The sequence below is a fragment of the Populus trichocarpa genome, chromosome 5 (assembly GCF_000002775.5).
Source record: "Populus trichocarpa isolate Nisqually-1 chromosome 5, P.trichocarpa_v4.1, whole genome shotgun sequence".
NCBI classification, from domain to species: Eukaryota; Viridiplantae; Streptophyta; class Magnoliopsida; order Malpighiales; family Salicaceae; genus Populus; species Populus trichocarpa.
In genome coordinates, this window is record NC_037289.2 from 24,178,005 (window position 1) to 24,193,027 (window position 15,023).

Genomic DNA, 15,023 nt, shown 5'->3' on the forward strand with positions numbered 1-15,023 from the left:
TTTTTTTTTATTTTTTAAAATTTATTTTTGATTTTAGTTCATTAAAATGATTTTAAAAAATTAAAAATTTAATTTAAAAAATTTTCAAATTTTAGCCAAAAAATAAAAATAAGACTTACTTTCAAAAACCCTTTAATCTCTAAACTATATTCATTATACTCCATCTGAGACCTAATTCAACCCAAGACTGATTAGAATTATGATTTAATCAGGTTAACTCAGTATAAAACTGATTTGAATAAAAAAAAAATCAAATAAAATTATTGAAAATTAACTTGATAAAATCAAATTAATCGAGCAACAAAATTATATATCAGGGAACTCGAGTTTCACCTATTGAACATCTACTACAATTAAATAAAAAACCCTTCCAAATCAAATCATCAAATTAACTCACAGGTCGAGTTTAAATTATCCTCCACAAGGTTAATATAGCAAAATGGAGAATGGAGTGGTGCTATCGTTTACAGACAATCCTCAAATGGCTCACCTCCTTCAAGTTCCAAACCAAACGGCAACGTTCTCACTCGCACACCACGCTTTCCCCTTATTTATTTCTCCCTCGAATCTCACCTCCCTCTTTACGCGCCACCTCCAAAATCTCATTCTACGAAGTCCCCCTCTCTCCTATTCTCTCCTTAGCGTAACCAAACAGCAACCTCAAAGAAGAAACGTCTTCAATTCCGAGGTCTGTCCTCGTCAAAGACCAAGACCAAGACCAATGGGTTCCCTCTCAGCTCTTGACAAACCTTTACAGTATCCAATCGCTCGCCGAGACGACGCTGTAATTGATGATTACCACGGTGTAAAAATCGCAGATCCTTATCGATGGTAATTAAATTCTTGCCAAAAAATCGAATCCATCCCGAGCAAAAAGCTTAATCCACGAGAAACTAATTAATGTATTTGGCTTGGCAGGCTTGAAGATCCTGACGCAGAGGAGGTAAAAGGGTTTGTCCGGGAGCAAGTAAAATTGACAGAATCAGTGTTAAATGCATGCGATACAAGAGAAAAACTTCGTGAGAAAATCACGAAGTTATTTGATCACCCGCGATATGACGCGCCGTTTAAGCGAGGGAACAAGTATTTTTACTTTCATAATACTGGGCTTCAAGCACAAAACGTCCTCTATGTGCAGGTTTTACGAGCTAGAAGATGTCTTCAATGTTTTTTTCCTAAAAATATTCTTGGTGTTGATGTTTTGTGGCTGGTTACAGGATAGTTTAGAGGGAGAGCCAGATGTTTTGCTTGATCCAAATGGGCTGAGTGAGGATGGGACGGTTTCATTGAATTCTGAAACGCTTTCGGTTAGTGAGGATGCTAAGTACTTGGCTTATGGGCTTAGTACGAGTGGGAGTGATTGGGTTACAATCAAAGTCATGCGCGTGGAGGATAAGATAGTCGAGGCTGATACCTTAAATTGGGTGAGGCTTTGTTTCCATTCCTAGATAAATTTTGATTTTGGTTGTGTTGGTGGCTGAGTTTATTGTTTTAAATGTTATTTGATGATGCAGGTTAAGTTTACCGGTGTTAGTTGGACGCATGACGGCAAAGGATTTTTCTATTGCCGTTATCCAAATCCCAAGTATGTAAACATTTTGTGTGTCCTTGAAATTTCAAGTAAAATGCTGCTTGAGTGTAGTTGATCAAGACATAACAGTTTCAAGTGATATTTGGGGAACTCTAATTTACCAGAAAGAGTAACTAGCTTGTATTTTTTTAGTTATAAGTAATGAGAGATGAATGAAGAATGAATCTATTGAATAATTTTGGATTCCTGATTGTTTGAGCGATGTTAGTAGATAATATAATTGAACCCTCGTGGTTTTTAGATTGAAAGAAAAATTGAATTTGTTGTTCAGAGAGGGAGAAAACTTAGATGCTGGGATGGAGACTAATTCCAACCTTTATCATGAGCTTTACTACCATTTCTTGGGTACGGATCAATCTGAAGATATACTGTGTTGGAGAGATCTGGAAAACCCCAAATACATGTTCGAAGCTGGTGTGACTGATGATGGAAAGGTATTGTGAATGTTTATTTACTTCATTTTTGTCACGTGACTAGAATGAAGAAAGCATTTTTGTTTGAATTTCTTCCAAGATGACATCATTTACATGTTATTCTGCAGTATCTTCTCTTATATATTGAAGAGAGCTGTGATCCTGTCAACAAAGTATACTACTGTGATATGTCTGCATTTTCTGATGGCCTTGAAGGTTTTAAAGGAGGAAATAGCCTGCTCCCATTTATTAAGCTTGTTGATAACTTTGATGCAAAGTATCATGAGATTGCAAATGATGGCACATTGTTTACTTTCTTGACTAATAAAGATGCCCCTAAGTATAAAATAGTACGGGTAGATTTGAAGGAGCCGAGTAGTTGGATAGACGTTGTCCCAGAATCCGAAAAAGATGTTCTTGAATCGGCATATGCTGTTCATGGTGATAAAATGATTGTGAGTTACTTGAATGATGTGAAGCATGTTCTACAAATAAGGGATTTGAAAACAGGATCTCTGCTGCATCGGTTACCAATTGATATTGGCTCGGTTACTGGGATATCTGCACGGCGAGAGGATAGTACAGTATTTATTGAGTTTACTAGCTTTCTCACCTCTCGTATAATATATCAATGCAATTTAGACACTGAGGTTCCGGATGTGAAGATATTCCGTGAAATTAGCGTGCCAGGATTCAATCGCACAGAGTTTCAAGTGAATCAGGTAACTATTCCCCATTTTTGTTTTTGTAGCATTAAATGGTGTTTTGATATTATCACTAGATCAATTTAAAGTTTAAATTACAAAATGTTTTCTAGGAATAATCTTATTTCTTTTTTACTAGTGTGTCCCCAAGGGGGCAGAGGAATAATTTTTGATAGTGTCTATACTGTTCTATTTAGTTGATGCTCTCCTTTTCTCTCTCCTCTTCTTTTTCTGGCGGAGCTTTAGTGATATTTTTTTTCTGAAAATTAAATTTAACAGATACACCTTTCCTGTCCTCGCTATGTACAAACGTTGGTATTTGTTTCCTACTTGACTGGGTGCTTTCATTTCAGGTTTTTGTGCCTAGCAAGGATGGTACCAGGATTCCTATGTTTATTGTGGCCAAGAAGAATATAACGTTGGATGGGTCACACCCATGTTTGTTATATGCCTATGGTGGATTTAACATTAGTATTACACCATCATTTAGTGTCAGTCGAATTGTTCTGACAAGGCATTTAGGTTCTGTTGTCTGCATTGCAAATATTCGTGGTGGTGGAGAATACGGTGAGGAATGGCATAAAGCGGGCTCACTTGCGAGAAAGCAGAATTGCTTTGATGACTTCATTTCAGCTGCTGAATACCTCGTATCTGCTGGTTATACCCAACCAAAGAAGTTGTGCATTGAAGGTGGAAGCAACGGCGGGCTGCTTGTTGGGGCTTGCATAAATCAGGTGGAAAGTCTATTCATTTGCCTGATTATATTTTAGTTTCGCCACTTATTTTAATCTGTATTAATTGTGTTTATTACATTTATGTGGTAGCGACCCGACCTCTTTGGTTGTGCTCTGGCTCATGTTGGTGTTATGGACATGCTGCGATTTCACAAGTTTACCATAGGTAGCTGACTTCCTATGGCTCTAATAAGCAATAACCACCGTCTATATATTGATTTTTAGCTGAATTTTGTTTTTTAGGTCATGCATGGACTTCTGACTATGGCTGTTCAGACAAGAAGGAAGAGTTCGATTGGCTAATCAAGTGAGTGAGTTGAATTCAGTATAAGAATCTAGTGGCATCTTCTTATTCTAAAAGCCTTGTTTACAGTTAGGTTTGGTTTAAAAGCCCGGGTCCAACACTGCAAGGTTGGATCCATAACAGTTGCCTGTCTTCTAGGAACCACCGGTGGCAGCACAAAGTAGATGCTCTTGCTTATTATCGCCAAATTAAACCATATCTTAGCGAGTTTGATTGCCATCTTTCTTAAAGTGCACAGCAAAGGTGGTGATTGTGAACTTTGTTCACTCTACTATTTCCATGGAACCACCAGCCTCTCTCTGAGTGTATTCGTTCAGCAACTTAACTAAGGCATTATATAGCATCTTAGAGTTTGCTGGTTGTTAATGAGCTTTTTTGTGTAAGCTGAATTCTCTGCTTGGCACCATCACATATTCCCAATCTTGCAAAGATAAGTCTCAGTGAACATCTGGACACTGCATCTTGTTTTAACTTTCATGTTTTCCTTACTCAGGTACTCGCCGCTGCATAATGTCCGCAGACCATGGGAACAACATCACGAACAACCTTCACAGTACCCACCCACCATGCTATTGACTGCTGATCATGATGATCGAGTTGTGCCATTACACTCTCTGAAGCTGCTGGCTGTAAGTTCTCAAAACAGTAAATGTTCATTAAGTCGGGGGCTGTCATATGTCTTATCCATCATTCATTTTGTATCATATCTGCTTTCATTTATACTGCCCTTCTCAAAATCTGTCCGACTTGTTTCTTCAGACCATGCAATATATTTTGTGCACGAGTTTGGAGAATAGTCCTCAGACAAATCCAATCATAGGTCGCATTGAGTGTAAGGCTGGACATGGAGCTGGACGCCCAACTAAAAAAAAGGTAATTATAGCACAAAATTTTGGGGCCTATTAGACTGAACAATGATATATAGAAAAGGGATCGGACTATTGACATTCGGCAGTTTATCCACAGATCGATGAAGCCGCTGATACGTATAGCTTCATGGCAAGGATGTTGGATGCGTCTTGGAACGAGTAAGATCGGATTTGGATGGAAAAGGAGCACCTACACTTGATAGAAAGATCTAAATGATCAATAGATATTGTCATCGCAGCTCTTTTTAAAAAAAAATTCTGAAATGAACATTTATTACCTGTAAAGGACAACACCCATTTCTCCAAATTAATCGTACTTTTATGAGGGTTTTGCAACAGTGACATTGTAAGTTCTGATTACCGAGTCCTAAAATAACCCCATTTTTTGTGATTCTTTGCTCGCATAAAATGGGTTGGTTTTTGCACGAGCGGGTGTATAGGTGACTCTTCTACCGTGAAATAGAACCAGTGATATACAAGTTAACCGCCATAAGTTGGAAGTTGACTCAATCAAGTCAATTTAAGACCCAACCAAAACTCAATGAGACTTGGTTTTACCAAAACTCAATGAGAGTTGGTTTTACCAAAACCCAATGAGACACATCGTTTCAGCTTAAAAATGAACTTAGAATGACCTTTTAAATTCACCCGAGTCACTCTTGCAAACTCTCAATCGGGCCAGGGATAGAGCAATAAACTCATAAGAGATGACCACTGCATGTTGCATGGACGGGCACGGAATAAACAAGACCCAGGCACTCATAACTTAAGATAAAGATATTTCCAAAATATTGCAAATCAGAAAATAGTCAATTAAAAAACCTCAAAATAAACGCAAGAATCTTATTCAGCCAAAAAACAATCCATTTTCACGTCGGTAACATCAAGTTGTAGTATCTCTGCTCTGCATCTTAGAATCGATCCAATGCTGCCAAAGGTAAGAAATTTGTTTTAAACTGACGGGAAAAAAAGAAATAAGCACGGAAACAGAACCTTTTTTTATCGACCTTTTTACCTTTGTGTTTTTTTTAAAAAAAATATTTGATTTGTCAATTAATCAACAAATTCAATGATTCTACTATCACAAATATTACTACACCGACAGCTCTGGTAAGTTGAATACTACTCAAGTAAATAGCAGTGCTGTGCTGAACTATACATGGAAGTTGTGCCAGTCTACGTCTATGACAACCAAGCCACTAAATATGAAATATACGAGATTTCTCAAAGTAAACCTAGGCATCATTCCCATCAATAAGATAATCACTATACAAGGTTATGAGACTGTAACAGTTGAGCTGCAACAGTAGATGAAATGATAAATTGTTTGTTTTCTCATACCTTGGATGCGTACGTCCTAGATCCCCGTGAACAAATTCTTTGATATACGTGCCAGCCTGTGATTCAAGCATCATCATTAGCGCCACTTTGCTAGATACAGGTTTGAGAATTACTTTCCACAGACCTCAAAGCAGTCAGGTAGCGAAGAGGTCATTAAATCCTGGGCCATTATTCTACATAATACTTTTACAATTATATTTGCATCATCACGTCTACATCTCTAATTTCTTAGACTACCAATCTACCACAATCTGTAGTGTTTTATTCCTAGTTTCATTTATCACTATGAAACCAAACACTTCAAAACGAGATCTATTAGGATGGTATTTGGAAAGAGAATTATGGTATGGTTTCAATTCTTTTACCTGGGTACATAGATGCAAAAGAAAATATTGAGAGCTACCAGTGATCTGCTCAATTTTCATCCTATAATAGGAAATGAGAGGAGATAGCCTGTTAGCCATTGTGAATGTAAACACAGATCGACAAGAATAACATCATGCTACGTAATGGGAGAGACTCTAACCAATGTATAATCTTCCCGCGTTCTAGCGGACTCCGGCGGTGAAGCACCCTTACTGGGGTTCTCTGCAAAATTTGCTGTCCAAGAATAAAAGAACCAAATAATGGAGCACATCAGATGACTAGAAAGAAATCTCTACCAGAAACCTGGCAAAAGGATTAAGACAATAAAATATTTTAATACCAAATCTGCCCGATGCAAAGGTTCATAACACGTATTAAAAGCTTCAATGCAATACAAAACAAGGATCCCATATAACTTACCAAATCTTTGTGTGAAGCTATACACTGCAAGTCTTCATCCTCAAGTGGTCGTGAAATCCATACCAGTGCAGAATATTGCTTCTACATGAAATACATGTGATGCTAATATTAGGGCTTTAATTTTCTAACTGTATCTAACACTTTTATCTCAAATCATGAAGTACAAACAATCAAAGTCAGATACAAAAGCCAAAAGGAGGTGAAAAAAACCTGCTTTTCTGCTTCCCCTTCACGCATCAAGTCCCAGCTATGACTGGTTACTAGACTAAGATTTTTCACCCCTACCTACAGCATAGCATAAGACGTGTGGAATAACATGAAAAATAGAAAAACAAAACAAAAGGGGGAGGACAAGCACAGATTTGGTAATAAGCTCACCAATTTATTCCCCAAGTTATTCATCCTTGTTTCTATTTCTTTTACCAGAGCCTCAGATGGGACCTTGCGTGCATTTTGTACCTCTACCAGGAAAGGCCTGCCTGAACCCAACATCCGAACCTGGGAACAGAAGCTTCATAGATTAGAACAATATTTGTTGAATTCAAGTGCACAATTACAAGAGCAGATCTTAGGTACATCGATATCCTCTCTACCAGCAGCATGAAACTTGTAACTGTCACCTTGACACATTGGAAGAATGTTACCACCTATTATCTCCTATAGAATAGCAGAAGAACTGTTAGCTCTCACTCATCATGTCATACTAACAAAAAGGATGGTAACGTCCATTGGCAGAAGTAGGCAGTACCTCAATGGATGCTTCTCCCATTCTTTCATCATCAATGATCCAACGAGTTTGACTCACATTTCTAGAGAACTGCAATATGTATAGCAATCATGTGATTGCACATAATTTAATGATAAATCAGTATAACTGATGATTTTCCGTGTCAAATATCGTACCTCACATAGAATATTTCATCTTTTAAACATGTTAAATGTTTCACTTTCCCTTGCAATATCACGTAAAGTCCTTTTGATTACAAGTGGCATCATGATGTGACATGCAATAGTAAACTCAAAATGGCGACATGAGAGCTTCCTAACTCATTCCATTATTTCCTTTTTAATACAACTAAAATTGACTTTTCAGCTCATCAATTTCTTATGCTCTCCATGGCTAACTGTAAAAGATGTAAAGTTTATTTTTAAGATGCCGTGTCATCCTCACCAGTGCAAAAGGTTGTTTCCTTACGAAAGCAATGTAAAAAAAAATTCCTTCAGTAACTCAAATACTGAGATGCTCAGTTAAGTCTTTCTAACAAATTTCCGATAACAGTCAACTAACCTTCAGATATCTCCCACCAAAATAGATAGGTGTCCTGTAGCATAGGAAAACCAAGTGGCAGGGTTCATTGACCTGGAAAGACAGATATCCAAGCCCAATAAGCACCACCACCACATCTAAGCCAGCAATGGCAGAAAAATAACCTAGTTCACACAGACAATAAATTCTACCATAAAAATTCAGACAAGACACGCTCAAGAGTGAAATTGCTAATGTTTAATAATTTCAACCTTCAAAATAAAATAAACTGCTAAGGATTTCAAAGTTTCACTTCCAAACACAAGGGTGCAGGGTTCAAGACTATGAAGCAGCCATCTCATGCAAAAACGCTAAAAAGGTTGAGCATTCTCCAAATTCTTTGTAGATCTAATTCTGGGCAGACCAGGTAATCCCATTTTTTCACTTGAGATTTTAACAACCATGAATTTCAAAATTAAGTGCATAGAAGTTTCAATATCATTAAATTGACTATGGGCAAGTAACCAGACCAATCCCCATTGAAGTTGAGACTGCAGGATAAAATGGGGAAGAACATTACCCTCTCTAGAGGGAAGTTGGAGCATTCAGAAGATTCATGTTCAGCCAAACCAGTAGAAGACCTTCCAGAGGCAGGACTTCCTTGACCCAATGATAAATCACAACAACCAGTTCCATTCCCCACTAACTCAACATGAACAGTGTCCAAACCATTGTTTGTCCCTGCATAAACAGATCAAGTTACATGAGCATCCAAACCTCAACTAATAGACTGACCAGAAAAATGAAGCTTATAAGTTGAACTGTTGACATCACAGTGCTTTAGAAAGTGTGTAGACTATAGAGGATATCAGTTCAGACACCAATTTTTTTACACGTGTTAAGCATGTCATATTGTATAGATATAGAAATTCTAAAAGGAGATGAAGTAAAAAGGTGTTGAAATTATTAATCCAGGGGCTACAATTCGCTGAAGAGCATCACTGCCAAATGATTGTTCACTATTATTACAGTTGTTGTGCATTTAAAATGTACAAAATTCTGAGCCAGAAGCATTGGGTTTCAGGTAAACAGGGAATCATCATTATGAAGACAAGTATAGAAAATATTAAAGGATTAACTGCAGTGGATGACCAAGGCAGAAATGGCCATTTACAACCAAACAACATTTCATTTACATGTAAACAAACTCGCATGCCTGTTTTTCTTCTCTTCGAACCCCCATTCCTGTCTACTGATTTCGAAGGTATGATTGATGGCTTCGTTTCAGTGTATGTCAAACGGATGCGGACATAGCTTGGGCCAGATTTAACATCCTGCAAAGCTTCAACATAATTAAAGACTAATTGAGCTAAAACAATTTTCAGTCTGCAGTAAAAGTACATCCTCATCTTTTCAAAACTCTGCTTCATTCAATGCATCATGACAGTCAAGATTTTACAGGAATTTTCATAAGGAAAAAGAATTCATGAACAATAGGATATAAAAGCAAGAGTTTCATTACATTTTACAGTTTCTAACTGTGAAAAAAATCTGATCCCTATAACTATCATTATCAAATAAGAAAGAATCCCCTACGTTAGCAAGTCTACACCACTATTGCGAGAATGGATTGATAGGATCAATCAATTAGCTAATTACCATAATTAAAAAAACAAGTAAACAAACCTATTACTGGGTAACACACGAACAAACTTGACAAATTAGCAGTAATTGTATTAAATGAAGGGGATCGGCGTATAGAGATCACCGCACCGTCTAATTCATATTCACGGTATTACAAAAATGCCAAGTTCAACTTACCAATATTATTTCAAGGGGATTCACAATCGCAAACTTCAAGGCATCCTTTGTAGAAATGCATTCAGAAAGCCTTTCTTGGAACCAAAGCTCCGATCCATACTTCTTTTTCATGTACAATCTACAACGCAGATAAATCCAAACAACTTTACATGCATTTATAACATGACTGTTATAATTTCAAAATAAATAAATATCAACATTTTTAGTGCCTTTTTTAGGGTTTAAAAATTAAAAATCTTACCTAACAGCTTGTTCATTTTCGAAGATAATAGGCGGTATTGAAACTTCAAGAGAAAAACCATCAATTTGATGTCCTTCTTGCCTTGTTAGCTCAGCAATTGATGCAGCTAACTCATCACCATTCTTTCTTTTCACCAGCATTTCTTTTTCATCGCGATAAATAAATTGTAAGATACCTAAACAAATTCTGCACACTTCGGGTTTGAGTTCTGATTCCATAGATTCAGAACTACTTGAATCTCCCTCTCCGAGAATATTACACATCACCGAAGGCGATAAAGAGGAGCGAAAATAAGCATGATCACTGATCCCAAACAGTCTAAATATGCATCTTATACACACCTAAATCATAATAAAATCTTGTGAGGAACATAATTCTTTTATAGAGGAAACCCAAATTAAGGGTAAGTGAGGAGATTTTTAGATGAAAGTACGAACCCCAGCGGAGAGCAGGTCTTTGACAGCGTGAGAAGGCAAAGAACGAACGGCGTCGTTGAGGTGCCGTCTCTCATCGTCGCCGGGGGTGACGCGGTGATCATCGTTTGGAGAGATAACTTGCACCGCATCGGTGCCGTTGCTAAATTGCGCAGCTTCAGTCTCGCTAGACATTTTAAACGAGCTCTTTCTTCTCTTGGCGGCAGTCTCACTTTCGCTACTCTCCGCTCTCTGGATTCTGTTGATAAAAAAAAGCGAAGAGTGAAAAGGTAATAGTGAGGTGTTTGTGAGAGCAGGGTAAGCTTTATTTAGAAAGCGGGCTGAACTTTATTCAGCCGTCAGATCAAATCACCGAACGGCCACGTGGCAGAACCAGGTTTGTTTAGCAGTATATATATAGGGATGGTTTATTTTTGTTTTCGCATTTTTTTTATTTTTATTTGGTTTAAATTAATATATTTTTAAAATAATTTTTTAAAAATAAAATAATATTATTTTAATATATTTCTAAATAAAATTCACTTTAAAAAACAATACTAATCACTTTTATATATCACGGTTATAAAACCTAAACCAAATTTTATAACCGAATTGATTGACCTAGCAATATTACCACCCGTTAATCCGTGAAGTAATTATCCGCCTGCTGAAGTTATCTTATGTTCTTACCATTACCAGAGTGATTGACGACATGTTAAATTAAATTTCCAACATAAAAAAAAATGGTGGACAGAGTGCTGAGCTAATAATTTTGTGGTGATAGTATCATCTATTTCCACCCTTCTCTGTTTAATAAAACAGCCAGCTACAGTGTTCTAGCAGACAAGAGACATCGGAGCTCCATCCTCGTGAAGTCGTTGGTGCCGAGGCACGGTGAAGAATGACATTGATGAATCAGTTCATTGGAAATAGAAGGAGATGTAAATGCAAATGAGGCTGCTGTTCATGAGTCAAATCAATACAAGTTGAGAAGCTTTTATTTGATTACATTCTTTATCGCAGCAGCTATGTCTAAAAACAATTATTCAAACCATACACGAGAACCATACAGCTCGTTCAATGTATATCAAATGAATTTACAGTGATGGGGTCACATGACGGAGGTCTACAAAACCAGATAACACTGCCCGGTTTCTTTCCTTCACCTTTGCCTGATAAATGACCCTGAAGAACCAATTTCAGTTACTTGAGTGAAAGGAACGCATTATACTTGATGTTGAATAAACAATACTGGGTTATGGCAGAACATGCAGTTTTACCTTGAACCTTCAAGCCACATTTCAGTGATCAAAGTTTCGCCAGGGTACACATGCAAAAGGAACCGGCCTGATATGGTCTTGATGATGTTTGCATCCCCTCTGCAGATGCATTTGATGACTGCCCTAACTGCAAATCCAAGTGAGCACAATCCATGCAATATTGGACGCGAGAATCTTCAACATGTAAAAAAGAAACAAGATTGGATTGGGCATCAATACAGCTTAGGATGCCAGAGAGATGTGTAAGAGATGTGTAAGCAATTGCTACTGTAAAGACCAGAAAAAGAAAGCAGTCAAAATTAATCAGAGCTTAAACCAATTCACACAGCAGAAATGGAGCAAAATTCACATGGTGTATGTGTGGTTAAGCCCTATTGTACTCTGAGATATCAAATGAATTTGAAGAATGAAAATGCAAAAAGCATTAGAGATATCGAGTTGATGAATACTACTCTGATCCGTGACCAATAAAAAAAGATGTCTCCTTAAAATAATCAATGGTAAGTGATTAAGGAGGAAAAAATGATCCCCTCTCACCAACTCTGACTCCTGATGCTATGAAAACATGGTTGGAAAAGCACATGAACCCAAGAAATAAAAATAAATATTGAGAGGGATACGAACCCGGCAACTTCAGCAATCATGGGATCTGAATGCAGAGGATTGTAATCACCAGATAGCCTATACAGCAATGCCTACAAAACAATACGAGACATACTGAAGAATGTAAGTATCTTGTGTTCACAATCTAAACAGAGAAGTCATTTTAGAGTTTCCTACATCACATGTTCCCAAAACTTCAGTTTTATCTATCTATTTATTATTATTATTTTTAATTATAACTTATATAGGAAGATAGTGAAACAATTGATAAGGCACAACAACTATGGATCTGCACTACATGCCTGAGATGGTTGAGTACAATCCTCGAATACTGCAAAAGGTTGGCTTTTAGGAATTTTCGGAGCAGCAGCCTGGTTCACTGGGTAGTTGGAATAGGAATACGGATGGGATGAGTTTGAGAAGCCTCCAGCACCCCGGAGATAAATAGTTGATCTGGAGAGTGAAATATTATAATCCCATCAGACTCAATAGCATGGCAGCAAGGGATCAGATATTTTTTAGAAAAAATGAGATCACCTGTTCATACACAATAATTCACCAGATTGTTTCTCATAACTTTTGGTTTCCAGCTCGAGAATAGCTGCTTTACCTAAAATTTGTATCAAGAGAGGAAAACAGTAATCACAGTCCAGCCTCAACCATCATGCTTCAATGTTTCATAAAAGAGGTGAACTGTCAAATGGGATACTCATTACAAATTGTGAGATTCTGACTTTTATCTAGGTTTTCCCGGTCATTATTCATGTAACAAAATTCCACCCTGAGACTACTCATTCGTACTTGAAATAAAAACATAATCTCCAGTGCGTTGTTCAATCAAAAGATTTTCTGCCAGTGAATACAAACCTTTGTCATGCAACCCGGCAAGACTTACTTTATTAATTAGCTGCATCAGGGATGAAAATAAGTTACAAAACGAAAATAGTTACTTTATTAATTAGCTGCATCGGGGATGAAAATAAGTTACAAAACGAAAATAGACTGGAGAAAACAAATCCAAAACTACAAAAAACCATGTAATTGACACTCCGCAAGTAATCAAAGGAAGACGAGAAACCACCAGTACAGTACAATTATCAAAATTAAGCATGAAGTGTTTCAGGCAGCATAAGCGCTTCAAATAGAAGACTTACAGATGCACTCGAAGGAAATGGCTTGTAAATCTGTATATATTGTTGTCCATGCAACAGAAGACGCGGATCATATCTGGAAACCAGGAAAACCAGAAATGGCCATCACATGTGTTCACGCAGATACTAATTCATTTCCAATGAACTTTAGAAGACCCGAATGGCTTAAAAGAACATTAACAAACAAAACATTCGAGAGCAAATTTCACACTCTTAGATTCTGTCACTACTTACTGTAAGCCTGGCAAATCAATACTGCCATTTGTCAATGATCCCAGTGAAAATAAGGCAGCAAATGTTGGCAAAACCTACAAATCCAAATACAAGACATTAAATTCTCCTCTCTTTATTAAATAATTTCATAGTAAAATAAAAAAACTACCATTCAGACCAAAGATTTTAAATTTACCTGAACAAATTGCTGCCCATTTTCATGATAAACATATTTCAGCTCATCCGAATCAATCGCATTCCGACCACAAGCTCCGACACCCAAGGCATAGACCGCTGCATCTCTGCTCAAAAAACAGGTAAAAATTTTCCCTTTTAAATTCTATTAATAAAAAAACCCCAAAAAAATAGAGGATGGGATTGAATATGTCAAGACATCTCTCTCTCTCTACCTTTCGGTGTATGTAAATGTTGTCTGCCAATCCACCGGGAATATATGCAACCAAATAACAAATTAAATTCAGTCGAAAACCTTGGAGAGATATCATAGCGAAAGAAAGCAGAAAGCAGACATACCTCGGGGAATTTGTGAGCAAGAACAAGATCATGGTCGAAGCGGGAATTGTCTGCCATCGAATTTTTTTTAGAACTCCGTTCGCTCACGGACCTTTTGAGGAACTGGTGATGATGACTGAAGGGATGCTAAAAATATAAATTAATAGAGACTGGTTGAAAAATCGAAATGCGTGCCTTTAACAGCTAGCTAAAGCTAAGTTCTTGACAGTCTTGTTACGGAAACGAGTAGACTTTTAAGGCATATTTGTTTGTTGGAAATAGTATTTTTTTTTAAAGTGAATTTTAGAAAAAGTGAATTTTAGGAAAGTAAATTTTGGAAAAGTATTTTTCGATATTTGGTAGTGTAATAAAAAATAAGTTGGAAAACACTTTCCAGTATTTGGTTATGTCATGGAAAATGAGCTGGAAAATAACTTATTAATGTTTTATTTTTCTCAAGTTTATTAAAATAATAAGGAACAAATCTTACAAATTAAAAAGTTGAATGAGAATGAAATTGAAAAAAAATATAATTTCATAAATTATCTCAAATAAAATCAATAATAATCAAAATAATAGAGATCAAATCTAAAAAATTAAAAAAAAAATAAAAGGTGAAGAAATTAAAATAATAATAATTAACATTTCATAAATTATTTCAAATAAAATAAGTAACAATCAAAAGAACGAGGATCAAATTTGATAGATAAAAAATTTCAATAAAAAAATGATAAGGAAAAAGCAAATATCAATTATAAAAATAAGGACCAAAATTAATATAAAAATTAAATTTTAAGAGA

At 36.5% G+C, this 15,023-nt stretch overlaps 3 protein-coding genes across 6 annotated transcripts; 1 reads left to right on the forward strand and 2 right to left on the reverse strand.

Moving 5' to 3' along the window:
* The first annotated feature begins 424 nt into the window (after positions 1 to 424).
* LOC7494668 (uncharacterized) lies at positions 425 to 4,953 on the forward strand. 3 transcript variants are annotated; one of them, XM_052452967.1, is made up of 12 exons: positions 425 to 831; positions 919 to 1,138; positions 1,218 to 1,424; positions 1,515 to 1,585; positions 1,863 to 2,025; positions 2,133 to 2,726; positions 3,062 to 3,442; positions 3,533 to 3,608; positions 3,686 to 3,749; positions 4,240 to 4,375; positions 4,506 to 4,619; positions 4,713 to 4,953. In XM_052452967.1, the coding sequence occupies exons 1-12, from the start codon at positions 440 to 442 to the stop codon at positions 4,776 to 4,778; spliced, it is 2,484 nt and encodes an 827-aa protein (XP_052308927.1). In that variant the 5' UTR covers positions 425 to 439; the 3' UTR covers positions 4,779 to 4,953. The 3 variants fall into 3 exon arrangements, 2 of the variants coding, with proteins under 2 accessions (XP_052308927.1, XP_052308928.1); XR_008059238.1 differs by lacking the exons at positions 4,506 to 4,619; positions 4,713 to 4,953 and adding an exon at positions 3,885 to 4,125; XM_052452968.1 differs by lacking the exons at positions 4,240 to 4,375; positions 4,506 to 4,619; positions 4,713 to 4,953 and adding an exon at positions 3,816 to 3,935.
* A 403-nt stretch (positions 4,954 to 5,356) lies between these two features.
* On the reverse strand, positions 5,357 to 10,774 carry LOC7485629 (uncharacterized). 2 transcript variants are annotated; one of them, XM_024600689.2, is made up of 15 exons: positions 10,488 to 10,772; positions 10,051 to 10,391; positions 9,810 to 9,927; positions 9,205 to 9,322; positions 8,569 to 8,729; positions 8,031 to 8,102; positions 7,491 to 7,559; positions 7,319 to 7,399; positions 7,121 to 7,240; positions 6,953 to 7,027; positions 6,743 to 6,823; positions 6,483 to 6,556; positions 6,322 to 6,382; positions 5,957 to 6,012; positions 5,357 to 5,543 (listed from the first exon to the last, which is right to left on the reverse strand). In XM_024600689.2, the coding sequence occupies exons 1-15, from the start codon at positions 10,656 to 10,658 to the stop codon at positions 5,459 to 5,461; spliced, it is 1,683 nt and encodes a 560-aa protein (XP_024456457.2). In that variant the 5' UTR covers positions 10,659 to 10,772; the 3' UTR covers positions 5,357 to 5,458. The 2 variants fall into 2 exon arrangements, with proteins under 2 accessions (XP_024456457.2, XP_024456459.2); XM_024600691.2 differs by lacking the exons at positions 5,357 to 5,543; positions 5,957 to 6,012; positions 6,322 to 6,382 and having other exon boundaries at positions 6,484 to 6,625; positions 10,488 to 10,774.
* Positions 10,775 to 11,430: 656 nt separating this feature from the next.
* On the reverse strand, positions 11,431 to 14,454 carry LOC7494669 (enoyl-CoA hydratase 2, peroxisomal). Its single transcript, XM_002307728.4, has 11 exons — positions 14,245 to 14,454; positions 14,121 to 14,143; positions 13,907 to 14,012; positions 13,732 to 13,805; positions 13,501 to 13,573; positions 13,214 to 13,253; positions 12,884 to 12,956; positions 12,649 to 12,799; positions 12,368 to 12,438; positions 11,744 to 11,917; positions 11,431 to 11,648 (listed from the first exon to the last, which is right to left on the reverse strand). Exons 1-11 carry the CDS (start codon positions 14,299 to 14,301, stop codon positions 11,561 to 11,563), a joined length of 930 nt encoding a protein of 309 aa, XP_002307764.1. The 5' UTR covers positions 14,302 to 14,454; the 3' UTR covers positions 11,431 to 11,560.
* Positions 14,455 to 15,023: the final 569 nt, after the last annotated feature.

Bases quoted from the DNA above. Each gene is read 5' to 3' on its own strand.
- LOC7485629 (XM_024600689.2), bottom strand. From the start codon at position 10,658: ATGTCTAGCGAGACTGAAGCTGCGCAATTTAGCAACGGCACCGATGCG. The intron at 8,730-9,204 runs GCATGCGAGTTT...CTGTTTATGCAG, and splicing joins TTCGAAGAGAAGAAAAACAG to GGACAAACAATGGTTTGGAC. The intron at 6,383-6,482 runs GTTAGAGTCTCT...TTCCTATTATAG, and splicing joins CGCGGGAAGATTATACATTG to GATGAAAATTGAGCAGATCA.
- LOC7494669 (XM_002307728.4), bottom strand. From the start codon at position 14,301: ATGGCAGACAATTCCCGCTTCGACCATGATCTTGTTCTTGCTCACAAA. The intron at 13,254-13,500 runs GTAAGTCTTCTA...TCCCTGATGCAG, and splicing joins CATTTCCTTCGAGTGCATCT to CTAATTAATAAAGTAAGTCT. The intron at 12,439-12,648 runs GCATGTAGTGCA...ATTGTTTTGTAG, and splicing joins ATTGTACTCAACCATCTCAG to GCATTGCTGTATAGGCTATC.
- LOC7494668 (XM_052452967.1), top strand. From the start codon at position 440: ATGGAGAATGGAGTGGTGCTATCGTTTACAGACAATCCTCAAATGGCT. The intron at 832-918 runs GTAATTAAATTC...TTGGCTTGGCAG, and splicing joins ATCGCAGATCCTTATCGATG to GCTTGAAGATCCTGACGCAG. The intron at 1,586-1,862 runs GTATGTAAACAT...TTTGTTGTTCAG, and splicing joins TGCCGTTATCCAAATCCCAA to AGAGGGAGAAAACTTAGATG.